General features: G+C 49.4%; 5 protein-coding genes across 5 annotated transcripts; 3 read left to right on the forward strand and 2 right to left on the reverse strand.

The window, feature by feature from the left end:
• Positions 1-336: 336 nt before the first annotated feature.
• Positions 337-4,658, forward strand: BJX67DRAFT_387455 (RNA dependent RNA polymerase-domain-containing protein; the record flags this gene model as incomplete). The annotated part of the gene is made up of 6 exons (XM_071034219.1): positions 337-566; positions 617-773; positions 841-1,288; positions 1,351-1,622; positions 1,653-4,150; positions 4,250-4,658. The coding sequence occupies 6 exons, from the start codon at positions 337-339 to the stop codon at positions 4,656-4,658; spliced, it is 4,014 nt and encodes a 1,337-aa protein (XP_070887414.1).
• A 117-nt stretch (positions 4,659-4,775) lies between these two features.
• On the reverse strand, positions 4,776-10,143 carry BJX67DRAFT_58568 (DNA-directed DNA polymerase zeta catalytic subunit REV3). Its single transcript, XM_071035188.1, has 2 exons — positions 9,752-10,143; positions 4,776-9,697 (listed from the first exon to the last, which is right to left on the reverse strand). The coding sequence occupies exons 1-2, from the start codon at positions 9,984-9,986 to the stop codon at positions 4,893-4,895; spliced, it is 5,040 nt and encodes a 1,679-aa protein (XP_070887415.1). The 5' UTR covers positions 9,987-10,143; the 3' UTR covers positions 4,776-4,892.
• Positions 10,144-10,347: 204 nt separating this feature from the next.
• Positions 10,348-11,751, forward strand: slu7 (mRNA splicing protein SLU7; the record flags this gene model as incomplete). The annotated part of the gene is made up of 1 exon (XM_071032748.1): positions 10,348-11,751. One exon carries the CDS (start codon positions 10,348-10,350, stop codon positions 11,749-11,751), a length of 1,404 nt encoding a protein of 467 aa, XP_070887416.1.
• Positions 11,752-12,038: 287 nt separating this feature from the next.
• Positions 12,039-12,930, forward strand: BJX67DRAFT_57804 (60S ribosomal protein eL37). Its single transcript, XM_071035183.1, has 5 exons — positions 12,039-12,061; positions 12,140-12,175; positions 12,249-12,311; positions 12,443-12,514; positions 12,626-12,930. The coding sequence occupies exons 2-5, from the start codon at positions 12,172-12,174 to the stop codon at positions 12,763-12,765; spliced, it is 279 nt and encodes a 92-aa protein (XP_070887417.1). The 5' UTR covers positions 12,039-12,061; positions 12,140-12,171; the 3' UTR covers positions 12,766-12,930.
• Positions 12,931-13,228: 298 nt separating this feature from the next.
• On the reverse strand, positions 13,229-14,496 carry BJX67DRAFT_371480 (uncharacterized protein; the record flags this gene model as incomplete). Its single annotated transcript, XM_071031093.1, has 3 exons — positions 13,229-13,555; positions 13,662-14,153; positions 14,233-14,496. The coding sequence occupies 3 exons, from the start codon at positions 14,494-14,496 to the stop codon at positions 13,229-13,231; spliced, it is 1,083 nt and encodes a 360-aa protein (XP_070887418.1).
• Positions 14,497-15,211: the final 715 nt, after the last annotated feature.

Consider the following 15,211-nt stretch of genomic DNA (forward strand, 5'->3'; position numbering starts at 1 on the left):
CTCCTTTCTGACTCCATTCGAGGCAGAACGAATAGCGGATCGCCACAGAAACCGCAGATGCTATCTCTTTAAATTTATACAAGTGAGTTTAATTCGGTAAGGGAACGGTCTCGCGCCAACTTTCTTTTGCTCTTGCCTCCGATACTGAGCTAGCTCTGATTAATTACTTTCCGATGAAGCACAGCATTCACCCCAACGAGAGAATCCCACAACTTTCGCAAGTCCCGCAGCCCTCCTCCTCGCCCCCCCTAGGATCTCAGTTTGCGACTTGCTGTCGTCATTTCGTCCTTCCGAGATCCTTCGATCTTGTGCTGGTCACTTCTACTTTTCCAAGTAATGCGTCCATCTCGAGACAGGGCAGGCCATGGAACTTCCTGCCTTCCATACCAAATCATTCCTCCGTGGAGGTCGTGGGAATCGATTGCCGTTAATCTGTCAAGCGTCCCAAAAGATGTGAGTACACTGGATCTCTGGCAAGCATTCAAGAGCGAGGGAAATATTCTCTCGATTGATATTTTCGAGGATTCCCATGGGAACAGGACATCCAAGGCAAAAATACGTTTTAGGTACTGTAATCCTTCCTCACCGGCGGCTTCGAGATTCTGAATTCAAGCAGGCCACCTCCCCAGCATGACTTTTGGAGAAAAGGTCTTTACCCCATTTCGGGGCACGGTGGGAGACCACTTTCCATACCCATAAGCCTCGACAACAGGCCTCCTCAGTGGGAAATCCCCAGCCCAGTTCGTCCGGATGTCAAGTATCCAGCGGAACTTGTGAGTTCCCCTCTAGAAGACATTCGAATATCCGGGAGTGTTTTCTCACAAATTATCCGCTATCAAGACTGTGCCAATATCTTCAATAGAAATTGGAGTTCTCCTGAATGAAACAACAATGATGCCAATGCGTACTGTTGGATCAGCGGACGGACAGGTCTCTTTGGTGCTTAACTTGAGACGCAAGGATCTGCTTGTATATTTCAACCTCTCCATATCAAGTTCCGGGCAACAAATACCGCCACAGGAATATCGCCTCAGAGTTCCCTTTTCGCAGCTCGATAAGTTCTTCCAGACGGTGGATTCTTCGACTGGCAGTATCTCCCACTACACCTTTCTGAATTCTCCGCCAATGTACCACCGTCGAATTAAGAACATCAAGAATACGTTCATTGAAGAAACGTCTTGGCGAGAGGCGGACACTTGGTTTAGGCAGGCCCAAATTGTTCACAACCCGCAGGAGCTAGCTACACTTCCAGTCAGTCTCCGAAGACGGAATCCAGTTATCGACATCGGTGAGCCTTACATATGGCCATTCTACACTCCATTCTTTACTCTGCTAACTAATTCTACTCAGGTCGCTGGAATGCCTTTCGCATAAACTACTCCAATGACTGCAATGAGGTGGGGAAATTTGATTTGTTCTGCGATATTCTAAGCGACTATAATCTTGTCGTCGAGAAGTCAAATCGCTACACCATGTGCAACAGCACTACAGAACGGCCCACGCCGATTTGGAAATGGATTGATATTGAGCCCAAGTTTTCAACTCCACCGTATAGCTCTTTGCACGACCTCTGGGACCCAGACCACATCCATCTACCATTCCCCGTCCGTTATCAATTGGAGGTATGCATATCACATGGCCTCCTCTCCGAGTTTAATATGACGCGCGAATTTGTCTTGAAGTTGGCCGAACTCGAAGAGACAAAAGCAAAGAAGCTACTTGAGCAAGTTGCCCTTGAGAAAAAAGTTTACTACAACCCACTGGAAATTTTCGACCTTAAACTCATCAAAGGGGGAATAGGGGCAAAGATACCATCCTACTGTTGCCAGATGCGCTCTGCCAGGATCACTCCAAGCACGGTTTATTATAATGTGCCCTCAGTGGACATCTCAAATCGCATTATTCGGCGTTATATTGACCTTGCTGATAATTTTCTCAGGGTCCGATTCACGGACGAAAAACACATAGGCCGCATTCATGCTACTGCTGATAACACAATGGATGAGGTCTTTACTCGCATCAAACGAGCACTAGCCAATGGCATCGTGATTGGAAGTACCCGCTATGAATTTCTTGCATTCGGCAATTCCCAATTTCGTGAGCATGGCGCATATTTCTTCGCACCAAAGGATGGGGTCACTGCTGCCAGCATCCGTGCCTGGATGGGTAAGTTCAGTGACATAAGGAACATTGCCAAACATGCTGCAAGGTTGGGACAGTGCTTCTCAACCACTCGTGCCATAGCTGGCTGCTCGGTCCAGATAAGAAAAATCGAGGATGTCATAAGAAACGGCTATACGTTCTCTGATGGTGTTGGCAGAATTTCACCATTCCTTGCTCAGATCGCTATGTCTGAGCTCAAAGTCAAGACACCAACGGGAGAAGCTCCCTCGGCATATCAGTTTCGCTTGGGAGGTTGCAAAGGAATGCTCATTGTATCTCCAGAAGCTCGCCGACAGGAAGTCCATATTCGAAAAAGCCAATACAAGTTTGCAGCGCTCCACCAAGGGCTGGAAATCATTCGCTGGTCCCAATTCTCCATCGCGACGCTCAACAGGCAACTGATCCTTGTGCTATCTACGCTTGGAGTAACTGACAGGGTATTCCACCTCAAACTCAAAACAATGCTGCGAAATCTAGACAAAGCCATGAAAAGTGAACCAAAAGCGGTCTATTTACTCAGAAAATATGTGGACCCCAATCAAACCACGATTACCATCAGTCAAATGGTTCTCGACGGCTTCAGGAGGTCGAACGAACCGTTTGTGACCTCCATCCTGACTTTATGGAGGGCATGGCATCTGAAATATCTTAAGGAAAAGGCGAAAATAGTAATTGATCAAGGCGCATGCCTACTAGGCTGCATGGATGAGACTTCTACACTTAACGGGTATTTCTTCGATAAAATCCCAAAGCACGATGTTTCCATCGAAGAAAGAACAGCAGCGCTGCCAGAAATCTTTGTCCAAGTCTATCGCCCCGAAGACAGAAAGTACGAGGTAATCGAAGGGGTGTGCATTCTGGCACGTAACCCGTCTCTTCACCCTGGAGATATTCGCGTGGTCAAAGCAGTTAATGCTCCGAGTCTGAAGCACCTTAAGGATGTGGTTGTTCTACCCCAAACTGGAGATCGAGACATTGCGAGCATGTGCTCCGGGGGTGACTTGGACGGAGACGATTACCTTGTAATCTGGGACCCGGATCTGGTTCCAGACGACTGGTTTCGTGAACCCATGAACTACACAGGCAAGAAGGCCCATGATCTCGACCATGATGTTACCGTGGACGAAATCACTTCTTTTTTTGTGACATACATGAAGAATGACTGCCTTCCGACAATTGCGCATGCCCATCTCGCATGGGGTGACTACCTCGAAGATGGTGTGAACGAGGCAAAATGCATCCAGCTCGCCCAGCTCCATTCAGATGCCGTCGATTACAACAAGACAGGGAACCCAGCGGTGATGACTCGGGCCCTGCGACCCCGAAAATGGCCGCATTTCATGGAGAAAAATAATAAACCCGAACACTGTCTTTACCACTCGGAGACAATCCTTGGGCAGCTTTATGACGCTGTCGAGCGTATAGATTTCATCCCGAGCCTAGAGAAAGCTTTTGACAAGAGGATCCTCGACTGCCAGGCCGAAGTCACTGAGGACATACGCGAGTTTGCAAAGGAGCTTAAGCTTGAATATGACACTGCCATGCGCCGAATCATGGCGCAGCATGAGATCAAGACAGAGTTTGAGGTCTGGTCAACCTTCGTGCTGAGCCACTCCAACATGGCTAAAGACTATAAGTTCCATGAGGACATGGGAACAATATCTTCAGCGCTCCTGGAGGGCTTTCGAAAGCGAGCATATGATAAGGTTGGTGGCCGAAGCTTCGAATTGCTTGCCCCTCTTGCTGTCGCTATGTATCGAATCACGCATGAAGAGATGGTTATGGCACTAGCGAAACACCGTCAGGAAATCCCCGATGAGAAATACTTCAATAGCTCTTCAGCGCTGAAGATCGATAATCTGCCCTTGATCAGCTTTCCGTGGATTTTCCCCAAGGTTCTCGGCCAAATCGCAGTCGGTCATTACGAGGTTTCAGACTTTTCCACCACCTTCCCCACTCTAGCCCTCAATCAGCGGAGCGAGGGTGAGTATGGCGCAGCGAAGCCTGATGACATTGGTACTGAGAGCAATGAACCCAGGACGGCACACCAGGTAACGGATAAACTCATGGGACGCCAGCTCGACAGTGATCCCTTCGGCCTGAATTTACATGATACCACAAGCACTACCAGTAACAGAGGCAGCCACATGCCACTGAACGAGGGCGACATCGGCTCTCTAGAACAGCTCCTTGATTTTGGTTTCCTGAATCCCCCAAGGACACCATCCTCATCTCTTGTCTCTACCTCGAAATCAGTGGAGGAACCCTGCTTGTTGGATTTCGATCGTGACGGCCTCGATGGTGGTTGGGTGGCCAACCCCAAGAGCAGTTTACAAGACCTAAAGGAAAACAGCCCGGTCAAGGAGAAAGTGCTACCGAGTGAAGTGGAGAGATTTAGAAAGCAGAATCATGTCATAGAGATGGAGGAGGAAGAGTCCGATAGCAGAGATGACACACTCGGTATCGACAAGCTGAACAGGTTGGCTGGCCTCTAGGCCGTGTTCCTCATCGGCAGGTTCATTTTCAAGAACATTGGTACGCATTGCAGGGATTCGCGAATCCTCATGTATCTTGTTCCTTCATGGCATCCTTTTACTTCTCCTCGCTATTCTAGACTTAGCATGACATCTCAGAAGTTCATTTGTCCAGAAGGACTAATATCCAACGGGAATCCAGGTCCATTGTCCAGTGTACACCAGTCAGTAGAGGTATTGTAGGGAAAAGGGGGACTACCATCCCAAACCATCCGAATCTTCCTGCAATATTTTGATTACGGGGCCCAACACAGCATTGGTATGTCTCAAGTGGGAAAGATTCCGGGTTCTTGTGTAGAACACAGGACAGTCCAAACTGTCACATTTCACATCGTCGCCAAACGGAACACCCATGCAGGATCGGCAGACGCGTTCGAGGGTAGCAACTTTCTGTTCAGCTTGCCACTGCCGGGAGACAAGCTCAAACAAGGAAATATGGGGTTTTTGGATGCACTCCGCGCAGAGGGGAATTTCGGCATCGTGGAGCTTAGCCTTGCAGACGATGCAGGCTGAAGATTTCATGTATAACTCCAGGGTTCTTAAGCTATTGTTCTTCCCTCCAGCGACGGCAGTCGCTCCCTCAACCCGGCGGATGCGATGGACTTTGGGCATCTCGTCGTACCATTGGCGTACATTAGCCCCCACCAGATTGAAGATGCGCTCTAATGGGGGTATGAGGTTCTTGGTAATGTAATATTCTGCGTCAAGATCGAGTTGAGCGTCTTGGAGAAGGGTCTCGGGGGTTACACAGCGATCAATCAGCCTCGACCCTGGAGCTCCGGTTACCACGACATATGGGACGCGTTCGCCATACTGGGGCTCTGCACGCGGGTCCTCGAGCATCTTCTTTGTACTGATGAGAGCACCAGCAGGGAGGGTTCCGTTTTCACTGTAGGTACCTAGCCTCACGGCCCTAGCAAAACAGAAGTCCTGGATTGAGACATGTCCGTGCATGAGTTTTGAGCACTGTCTCTGGAAGTAACTCTTCACTTGGCTCAGGTCTGCTGTCCTGAAGAGCAGCTTGAGCGCCTTCTCCTCAATCTTCTGTTCGGCAGGGGTACCATCGCGTCGGATGGTCTCAATACCCTTCGCGTCAAACTCGGCTTCTTTCTGATCTCGATGTTCATACTTGAAGCCAACATAACGCTTTTTTGCGAGGAGAACACAAGGATGATAGACCTTCTCAAACTTGAGCTTTATTGGGTGTGGATTAATGTCTGTGACAGCTCGCGCGATTTCTTCGCCGATGTCAAAGGCCTCATCCCGCGTCCGCCCTTTGAGATGGACGAAGAGACTGTCTGTGTCCCCGTACACTACTTCGGCTCCCCATCGCTCAACTGAATGAATGAAAGCAATAGCCCTTTCGAGTGTCTCTCGGCCCGATTGCACAATGCTATCCGCGATCTCAGAGCAAGGCATTCTCCCTGAGAACGAAGCTGACGTATACCCGTATGTGACATTCGCAATTAGTTTGAGTGCGAGTTGCCGATTGTTGAGAAGACGCTGTAGTGCCTTGTCATCCGTGTCCATTTTCATACCAGCCTTCACCATGACTCTGGTTTCCAGTATTTCCGCGAGCATTTTGGCAAGAAGAGACTTCCGTACCTTAGGCTTTGTGTAGATCATGCCATTCGGTGCAATATTAATTTGATCTTTCAACAGCTCCAACAACCTCGGCTGCCGTTTGTAGTCCATGAAACCCATCTTATTCCGCCCTCTCCATGACTGGACTCTCCCTAGGCACGTCGAGTAGCAGTAGTTATAAGCAATCATGATGCTCGGGTATAGTGACTGGAAATCCAAAACCAGCAGAGGGCTTGTGTAGAAGTTGCTTTGAGGTTCCATAACCAATGGGAGGCACTCAAGGGCGTTCTGCTGGCCAACTTGCTTCCTGCTTGGTGAGACCAGCATGAAGTTTTCCGGTTTCGCAATGCGAAACATCAGAGACTCGACTTTGAATTGAGATCCTCGAGAAAACACAGAGAAGAAATCAATCCCGAGTATTCTCGCTTGTTCACTGGTCCTTGGTATCAATTCATTTGCATCTAAGATCTCGATGTTAAGTCGAACGCGCGAAGCAAAGTAATGGACCACCTTCATGAAATCCCGAGGCTTGTTGCTCTGATACCAGGCAGTAAGATCATGGAATGAATAATGCGGAATCCGTTGATGCAAAAGATGGAAGACAACGTTTTCCATCGTGTACTGGAGTAGGTTCATTTCACTCCTCATGGCACGCCAGATGTTAATCATGTGCCGCCCAGTGACTCGGATTGACGAGGTGTGATTGAAGCCCCATCTATCGGCTTCCTTGCCAAATCGTCCATACGCTTGCGAATTCACTCGCGATAGTTCGTCGCAGAGATCAAAGTCGTACTTCTTCCTTGCTCTTTCAATTACATACCCCCAAGAGCCATTGTGAACCTCATATCCAGTCATGATATCAGGATCGTGCAATCGAACAATGTCAATTAACCGATTGATGAGGTCCAACTCCGTTGGCTCATGTTCCCACTCGAGCCTTAATGCTTTGGAAATCTTCAATTCAGGGCGCTCTCCTTCACCTTGGAATACAGCACCCACATGGAATCTCGATAAAGCATCATCATCCTCAAGACAATCGTCGTCCTGTGAGCTAATACACCAAAAGAAGGAGGCGATTTCATCCTTTTCTGGGTTTGGTGAAAGCACGCCACGGGTATTCACATGGACTTCCAAGCTCATGGTACTCATGTACTGAGCCTGATGGTCAACGCTAGTGGATTGCTGATTCTGCGAATATTTGAAGCCATATTCATTCTTTTGCGTCGGGCCCTCAATCTGTGAAAGTGACTTTAATCTTGCTACCTTCTCCTGCCGTTGTTCCTTTGATTTGATTTCCTGAGCCAGTATTTCACGTTCCTGACATTGGAACCAAGCGATAACCTCAGCGCGGCTTGGTGGCATGGGAGAAAATTCCCAAAATCTGGATGTAGACGCCATCCGCAGCTGCTGATCAACTTCTTGCCAGTCGTATCTATCATTAGGGGTTAAGGTTTGCTCCCCCTGTAGCGCAAGTGAGCGGCCAGATGGATCAAAATCGGCGAGGTAACGAATACTTGTGCCTTCGAGACGAAATTCCCTTCCCGCGTAATCCCTTGGGACATCTGGCACGTCGCTATCCCGACCATAATGTGGCTTTTGGTAAATAATAGTAGGGTTTCCATAATCAGGTAGCGTCGAAGAAACTTCATTAGGGCTAGGACAAGGTCGCCGCAGCCAACCTATATGATTGCTTGGCAGCATATTGAACGCATTGTAAATAAGTGACGCAAATTCAGAGGCGATGATCTCTGATGATCCCACCTCCGTTTCAATAGAGGACGGTAGTTTCCGCGTGCTCTCGCTTTTCTCAGGGTAGCCGGTTGGTTGTCCAGAATTTTTAGAGCCAGTTGATTGTTGGCTAAAGCGCAGAATTGTCCGAGGGTCGTTCGGGTCTTTCACAATTGGGAAGTTTAAAGTGCCGTTTTTACCGTTTCCTCTGGGGCGAATCGTGGAATGGGAAGACGGGACTATTCCCTGGGATGATTTTTGCTCCGAAACCGAACCTGACAGGGAATTTTTCGTGACAGCCCGAGTTTCTGGTTTGGATTGCTCAGGTCGAGCCGGGCGATGCGGCGGTTGGTCATTCGGAACCCGATCTAGAATCTGAAGAGTGCTTCCACGAATATGCTTTGATGGTGCGCCTGAAATGCCCTCGCCGGTAAATGGCATCGAAGAGCTGTGGGAATCGTCTGCGTCCCAGGCGCCAGCGTTTGTCACACGTCCCGATTCGCCTGGAACTTGTGAACTGTTTTCTTCCGAGCCACGCCGCTGGATAGGAGGTGTAAGGGAATCATCCCTCTGAGATGCTGCATCCGAACGTGCGTCCTGGTGCATATCGCCTACCATGACCATTTCATCCAGGCCATCCTCATCATCGGAGAACATGTCACTCATACTTTCTTCACCAGAGAAATAAGAGTCCGCGTCTGAATCGGTGGGTTGGACAGCACCTTCATCGGCTAGATCCTCCTTTCGCTCTTCCACACAATCAGTTTCAGCGAGGTAGGATAACTGGACGTTAGTAAAACCATCAGCCCCTGGATAGAAATCCTCAACGCTCCGCACCGCGGTTTTGATATCCTTCTCGAAAGGGTTTTCTTGCAAAAGTCCATCAGGTGTTATTGGTTGATCATTATCTTGGGCCCTCTCTTCAATGGCAATTTGACGGACCATGAATTGCAATTCATCGCCATGGACCCAATCTCCCTGAGAACTCTTTCTCGCATCAGCTGAGAACGATACAAGGTCTTCGTCACCGAATGGGCTGCTATCCGGATCGACAAGCCCAAGCCGCTTCTTCCGCCGCCGCTTCTCATCCTGCCACAGTCCAGCCAGACTTGGAACTAGTCTGTCGCTCGGAGACACAGGCTTTAGGAGCTCGCCGAAGTCATGATGAATAGGGCGCTCGCTTATTTCCAACCGATTGAGAATATCTTGAACACTGACATCTGCTTCCAAAGGACAATGACTTTGCTTTGGCAAAACGCTCTCGTCGGATATCCAATCAGGTGGTATTGATCGATCATGCCAACGATGGGTCAAATCAGTCAGATCTAGGTATTCCGGTATGGGAAACCGGAATTTAACCTTGGCGCAATTCATGAATGCGCAACCATACAAGCTGTAATCACACATCCATTGCGGGATATACTGCAAGTGGCTTTCGTACGGCTGGATCGGGCGTTTGGCCACAGCTCCTCGGAGGAGTAAATCCGCTAATTTTGGGATACAGGTAGGGTTCAAGAGGTATATCTTGAAAAAGAACCGATAGCCCACATGGTAGCCATAGAACGGAACGCCCTTCACCAGGGTAATATGGGCAATAAAAGTCGCCTTTTTGTCATACACATTGCGCCGATAACTCACAGCCAAGGCATGGTCGGCAGAGAGGTGTAGGCTCCTTGCGGCGGAGCGCACTAAGGACTAGTGAGCTGCAGAAACTGGGCATGGTCAAGACGCTCCAGACGAACCTGCCTCAGGATTAAGGTCCCCATCATACTGGACATAGAGATAAGGAAAAGCACCGTGCACATGAACGCATATTTTTTGGCCAGTCTCCGTAGTCCCAAATATCCTAATCACTGGAACCTTAGGCCTGTAGGACTTTTCAGTGGCCCCTTCCCTGAAAGGCAAAGGAGGGTCGAATTCTGATGGGTTTGCTTGATAATGATCCACACAGTTCAGACGGACTTGGAACGGCTCCATGAGTTACACTGATCTTGTGACAGCCAAAGCCGTCAGCAAAGAACCTGGGAATACATATGTAACGATCATATCATGGCTTGAGCTCTCATGATAGGATTGCACGATGACTCTGCATTGCATCAAGAAGATGGGATCCTGACATTGGAAATGAGACAGAAAGCTGACGCGCTGGGTGGCGCGCGAAGACACCGAGTCACGTGCCATATCGGGAACCTCAATTGGCCTCAGTTCGAGAATCATCAACTTTCAAGCGACAGTGCTGGACATTGTTGGTGATTCAACTTTCACTCTCCCCTGCGAACGATATTGCTCTTAATCCCTTCCGCACCGCCTTTTCCCCGACCAAATTAACATCATCACCATGTCGCGAAAACCCGCAGACGTTGCATCAAAAGAGCGCAACGAGTACATCCCGGCTTTCATTTCAAAGAAACCGTTCTACGTCGACGATGATTCCTCCGCGAACGACTATTTGGAACATCAGCGTTTACATAAATCAGCGACAGACCAATCGAAATGGTACGAGCGTGGGAAGCGTGCCGGTCCAGCCGCCACTAAATATCGCAAAGGCGCGTGCGAAAATTGCGGCGCTATGACGCACAAAACCAAAGAGTGCTTGAGCCGACCGAGAAAGCATGGCGCGAGGTGGACAGGCAAAGATATCCAAGCGGATGAAATTATACAGAAGGTTGACTTGGGTTGGGATGCCAAAAGAGACAGATGGAATGGATACGACGCCGGCGAGTATCGACAAGTGGTGGAGGAATATGAGGAACTGGAGAAACTCAAACGTCTAGCAAAGAAAGATTCTACAAATGGCGCGGTGCAAGGCACGAACGATGATTTAGATGATGATGCACCTGAGCAAGAAGCTCGATATGCAGAGGAATCCGATATGGGCAGACAACAAAGTACAGCCACCCGCAATCTACGAATCCGAGAAGATACTGCAAAATATCTGTTGAATCTGGATCTGGACTCGGCGAAGTACGACCCGAAAACGCGACGCATGGTAGACATGGGTGCACAAGAAGACCAGGCCGCCGCCCTCGTGGCCGAAGAGAATTTTGTGCGCTCGTCCGGTGATGCGGCAGAGTTTGAGAGAGCTCAGCGGTACGCTTGGGAGGCACAAGAGCGTGGAACGCAAAAAATTCATCTCCAGGCGAATCCAACCTCTGGCGAAATTCTGCGAAAGAAGGAAGCGGCCGAGAACGATGCCAGACGTGAAACTCAAAGGAAAGCACTTCTTGAAAAGTACGGTGGTGAACAACACCTCAAACCGACGCTGCTCCGCGACACGATTGTTATGGAGAACGAACGGTTCGTCGAGTACGACGAAACAGGGGCAATCAAGGGTGCGCCGAAGAAAGCAGCAAAATCCAAATATCCAGAAGATATTCTCACAAACAATCACAAATCAGTCTGGGGAAGTTGGTGGCATAATTTTCAATGGGGTTATGCCTGCTGTTTCTCAACAGTGAAAAACAGCTACTGTACTGGGGAAGAGGGCAGACGAGCTTTTGAAGAAGCAGGTAACATCTTACTTCTGCCCAAAACTGAAGTGGACGGCCCGTCACATGACGACGATGAGACTACCACAAGCCCAGATATCCGCAGTCCCCAGCAGCAGTCTACCACAAGGAAACGAACGCTTGTAGAGGTTCAGACAGGAATCTCTGAAGAGGAACTTGAATCCTATAAACGCAGCAGACAAGCTGCTGACGACCCGATGGCTTCTTTCATAGGGAAAGACGGCGTTCAATAGTTACGCAAGCCTTGGCACCGCTAAATCCCAAATTTGATCGGTTTAGCGTTTACTAGTATATTCTGCACTCACTCTTGACATACGCACTGAATGCTCCTTGGAGTACTGTAAAACGAATTGCATGGCATTGGAAGAAGCATCAAGGTAATATCACGTGATCGTAATGCATAAATCACGTGTGGCGTTCTGCGTGGGTCGGGCAGGGCTCGTGCCCTGAAAAGATCACACCTCGCTTAGCAAGACACTCCAAGCCAGCGCAACTTTCGATCCGCCTGGAGCGAGGACGACGACAACAAGCCCCGTCAACGGAATCGCCAGGTGAGTTCAGATGGCGCTATCTCCGGGACAATTTCTCTTTATGGAGGCAAGAAATATTTTATACTAACACGATTCCTGTTGATTGCCAGTCCCTAAATCAAGATGAGTACGTCCAATTCCGATATCCCGTCGACCCGTCCGTTGTCTCGAGAGAATTCGCCGACTAACGATGACAATAGCGAAGGGTACCTCCAGCTTTGGCAAGCGCCACAACAAGACTCACACCCTTTGTCGGCGTTGTGGTCAGTATTCCCCCGCCTCCGAATCGCTCCCCGATAATATGTTAAGCCCTTTTGGGTGTAACTTCGTCAAAAAAAGACTTGAAATAAAAGCAATCAGAAGGGCTACTGACGTTGATTATCGTCGAGTTCAGGCCGTCGCTCCTACCACGTCCAGAAGTCGACCTGCGCGAACTGCGGATACCCCGCTGCTAAGACTCGCAAGTGTACGAACACCCCTGCATGCTTTTCTTGCGCGCCTTGCGCCTCGCCGGTGGAACTATTTGGAAGTATTTCTATGACATGACCATACGCTGACAAGAATTGGTGGGTAATAGTCAACTGGAGCGAGAAGGCCAAACGACGCAAGACCACCGGTACGGGAAGAACGTCTCACCTGAGGGAAGTTCACCGTCGCTTCAAGAACGGCTTCCAGGTCGGCACTCCTAAGGGCGCCCGGGGCCCTGAGAACCACTAAATCTACTTCTACGTGGCGTTTTGGTTCCCAGGTGCTGGAGAGGGCTGGTATGGCACAGGAATCTCGCATCTGAAGCGATCGGATACAGGGCTTCAAAACATACTTTCCCCATGGAGTTGGTGCTCGGATGAGTGTTCGCTTTTACCGTCGGAACACTATGCTAGACAAAACGGCACATAATTGACGGTATTTGGAAGACAAAAAAGATTCCATCTCATGGCCTTTGAAATGGATAAAGTTCAAAATGGGGACAAACATGAATGAATTTCGTTTCTTGTTTATGGCTAGCGAGCATCCCCTCTTGTGGCAGAGTTCAATGTGATCCGTATCCGATTTCAAACATTTGGCCACAACGTACACAAAGTTCACTAAACACTATGGGTATACTCGGTATCTAGTACGGCTCACCATATGCGAACCCCATCCAACCTTTGCACGTACCTCAACGCCCTGCGTTGAGACTCTATTCCCCACGCCCAAAAACAATAACACCCCCATCTCTCTGAACAAAATACAATACCTCCTTCTCCTCCCAACTCTCTTCCACTCCAGCACTCTCCCTCCGTCCCCATGCGCCACCTTTACTGACCCTCAGAACACCACTGACATCCCTAGCAGCCCCCGTTTCCAGGTTCCGAAGTTGCATGACCATATCGGCCCGGTGAGCCAACTCAACCGCAAACGCCGCATGCTCCGTCTCTAGTGGAGTGGCTGCCTGGTGAGCATACACCGATGCGTTGTGTATTAACGGTGAATCAGCCGAGACGGTCGCGACAGTTGCAGTTGCAGCCTAGACGGTCACAAGAGCTTATAATCAGCCGGATCCAATCCGATTCTTCTTCAAGGTTTTCCCGGGTCATATTTCAAGTTGGTTTAAGGGGTGGCCTTTAGTGTACCTGCTGCAGTCCCATTATCCATTCTCCAATTTCCGTTGCGCCTATGCACCTGCTTGGCCCCGTAGCGGCGAGTAATAAATCCGGTTGATCAACAACCAATAGGACTTCGGATTCATTTCCATCCCCGCCAGGTGAAGATTTGAGTCGATTTATCACCGCTGTAATCTCCCTTTCGAACAAATCCAACGCCGCAACCCCGTCGACGGGCAAGTGCAGTCGTTTTACCGGACCAGCTTCTCTAGCACTCTTATGTGGTGAGCCATCGCTAGTAGTAGAGACGGGAATTGGCTGACGCAATCCTGCTGGGCCAGGAGCGAGAGGAGAACGTTGCGATCGGATAGGAAGCGTTGTTCGAGGAGCTGTACCGGCTTCGGGGTATTGGTAGAGCGTAGGTGATGGTTGTGCAGGGGCGGTTGGCGAGGAAAATAGCTCAGAAAGCCCATCAACGAAAGCAAATTGTTGCGTTTCTGTGAGGCGAGCGAGATCCAGACCCTGGAAATTATTTAGCAAATATACTGCTGGAGACATCATGAAGAATGCCATTCGGCAGGCTATTGAGTATTGTCCATACCAGTCGTTTTGCTTCCAATCTCCAAAACTCCCAACCTTGCAGAAAGCTCACAAGTACCACTCGGCTCTTCCTTCCAGCCTCGTGCCCCCGAACCATAGGTTCGCCATTCGACGCAGCTGATGTCCCCAGTGCGGCATATAAGAATCGGAGCACAAGCCAATTACCAGTGGCGCCCAACACCGAAGACAGAACTGTAAGTGACGACTGAGGAGGGGAAGATACGTAGGGGATGAGGAGGTGGGGAAGCGCCAGTTGACTAGGCATGACTCGATTGGGGAGGGAGAAATGGCGACGTTGTCCAGGGATCTTGCAATCAACAGATGAATTTTTGGTGCTCTTTTCCAAGGCCAAGACACGAATGACGTCGTGAAAAGAGATGATTGAATTTGTCTGATTGGCCAAATATTGTGCCTGAGACACCCCACGCCAGGTGTCCATCACGCTGTCACCTCCGGAAACCCACAAGCCTGCCTCCGGAGTATCGACCGCCGAGGAAAGGCAGTGTCAATGCGCAGCAATGCAGCAAACGGCAAACACAATTGTGGCGTATCTGAAGGTAAATATTCATATAATAATGAGCGGGTTCCGAATGAAAAACCGCTCGAACTGCATTCCTTCCTTGAGCCCTTGCAGTGAAGAAAACCCGATATAGTCACATGACTTCGCCCCCCCGCTCGACTTTGAAACCCATCTTCAAATCTCAGGCTGATTACTATTTCCCCCCTTCCTTCGACCGTTAAGCAAGCCACCGTTCCCTTCCGTCATGGGCTCCAGAAGTACAGGTGCGCTTTTCGTTGTTTAGTTTTTGAAATGTACACTGAGACCCCTCCTCTGCCGACCGTGAGTCCACTCCTTCTCATCGAAACCTTTCTATACCCCACTACTTTGCATTGCTTGAGGTCAGGCGAGTCCTCGCGGAGAGTTCCGCAGATATTATGTACCTCACTAAGATTTGTCCAAAAATCTCTACCGCAACTTC

Source organism: Aspergillus lucknowensis (assembly GCF_044049455.1).
Source record: "Aspergillus lucknowensis strain CBS 449.75 chromosome Unknown BJX67scaffold_14, whole genome shotgun sequence".
Classification (NCBI taxonomy): Eukaryota; Fungi; Ascomycota; class Eurotiomycetes; order Eurotiales; family Aspergillaceae; genus Aspergillus; species Aspergillus lucknowensis.

Bases quoted from the DNA above. Each gene is read 5' to 3' on its own strand.
- BJX67DRAFT_58568 (XM_071035188.1), bottom strand. From the start codon at position 9,986: ATGGAGCCGTTCCAAGTCCGTCTGAACTGTGTGGATCATTATCAAGCA. The intron at 9,698-9,751 runs GTTCGTCTGGAG...ACTAGTCCTTAG, and splicing joins GGACCTTAATCCTGAGGCAG to TGCGCTCCGCCGCAAGGAGC.
- BJX67DRAFT_57804 (XM_071035183.1), top strand. The intron at 12,312-12,442 runs GTCAGTATTCCC...CGTCGAGTTCAG, and splicing joins CACCCTTTGTCGGCGTTGTG to GCCGTCGCTCCTACCACGTC. The intron at 12,515-12,625 runs GTACGAACACCC...GGTGGGTAATAG, and splicing joins CGCTGCTAAGACTCGCAAGT to TCAACTGGAGCGAGAAGGCC.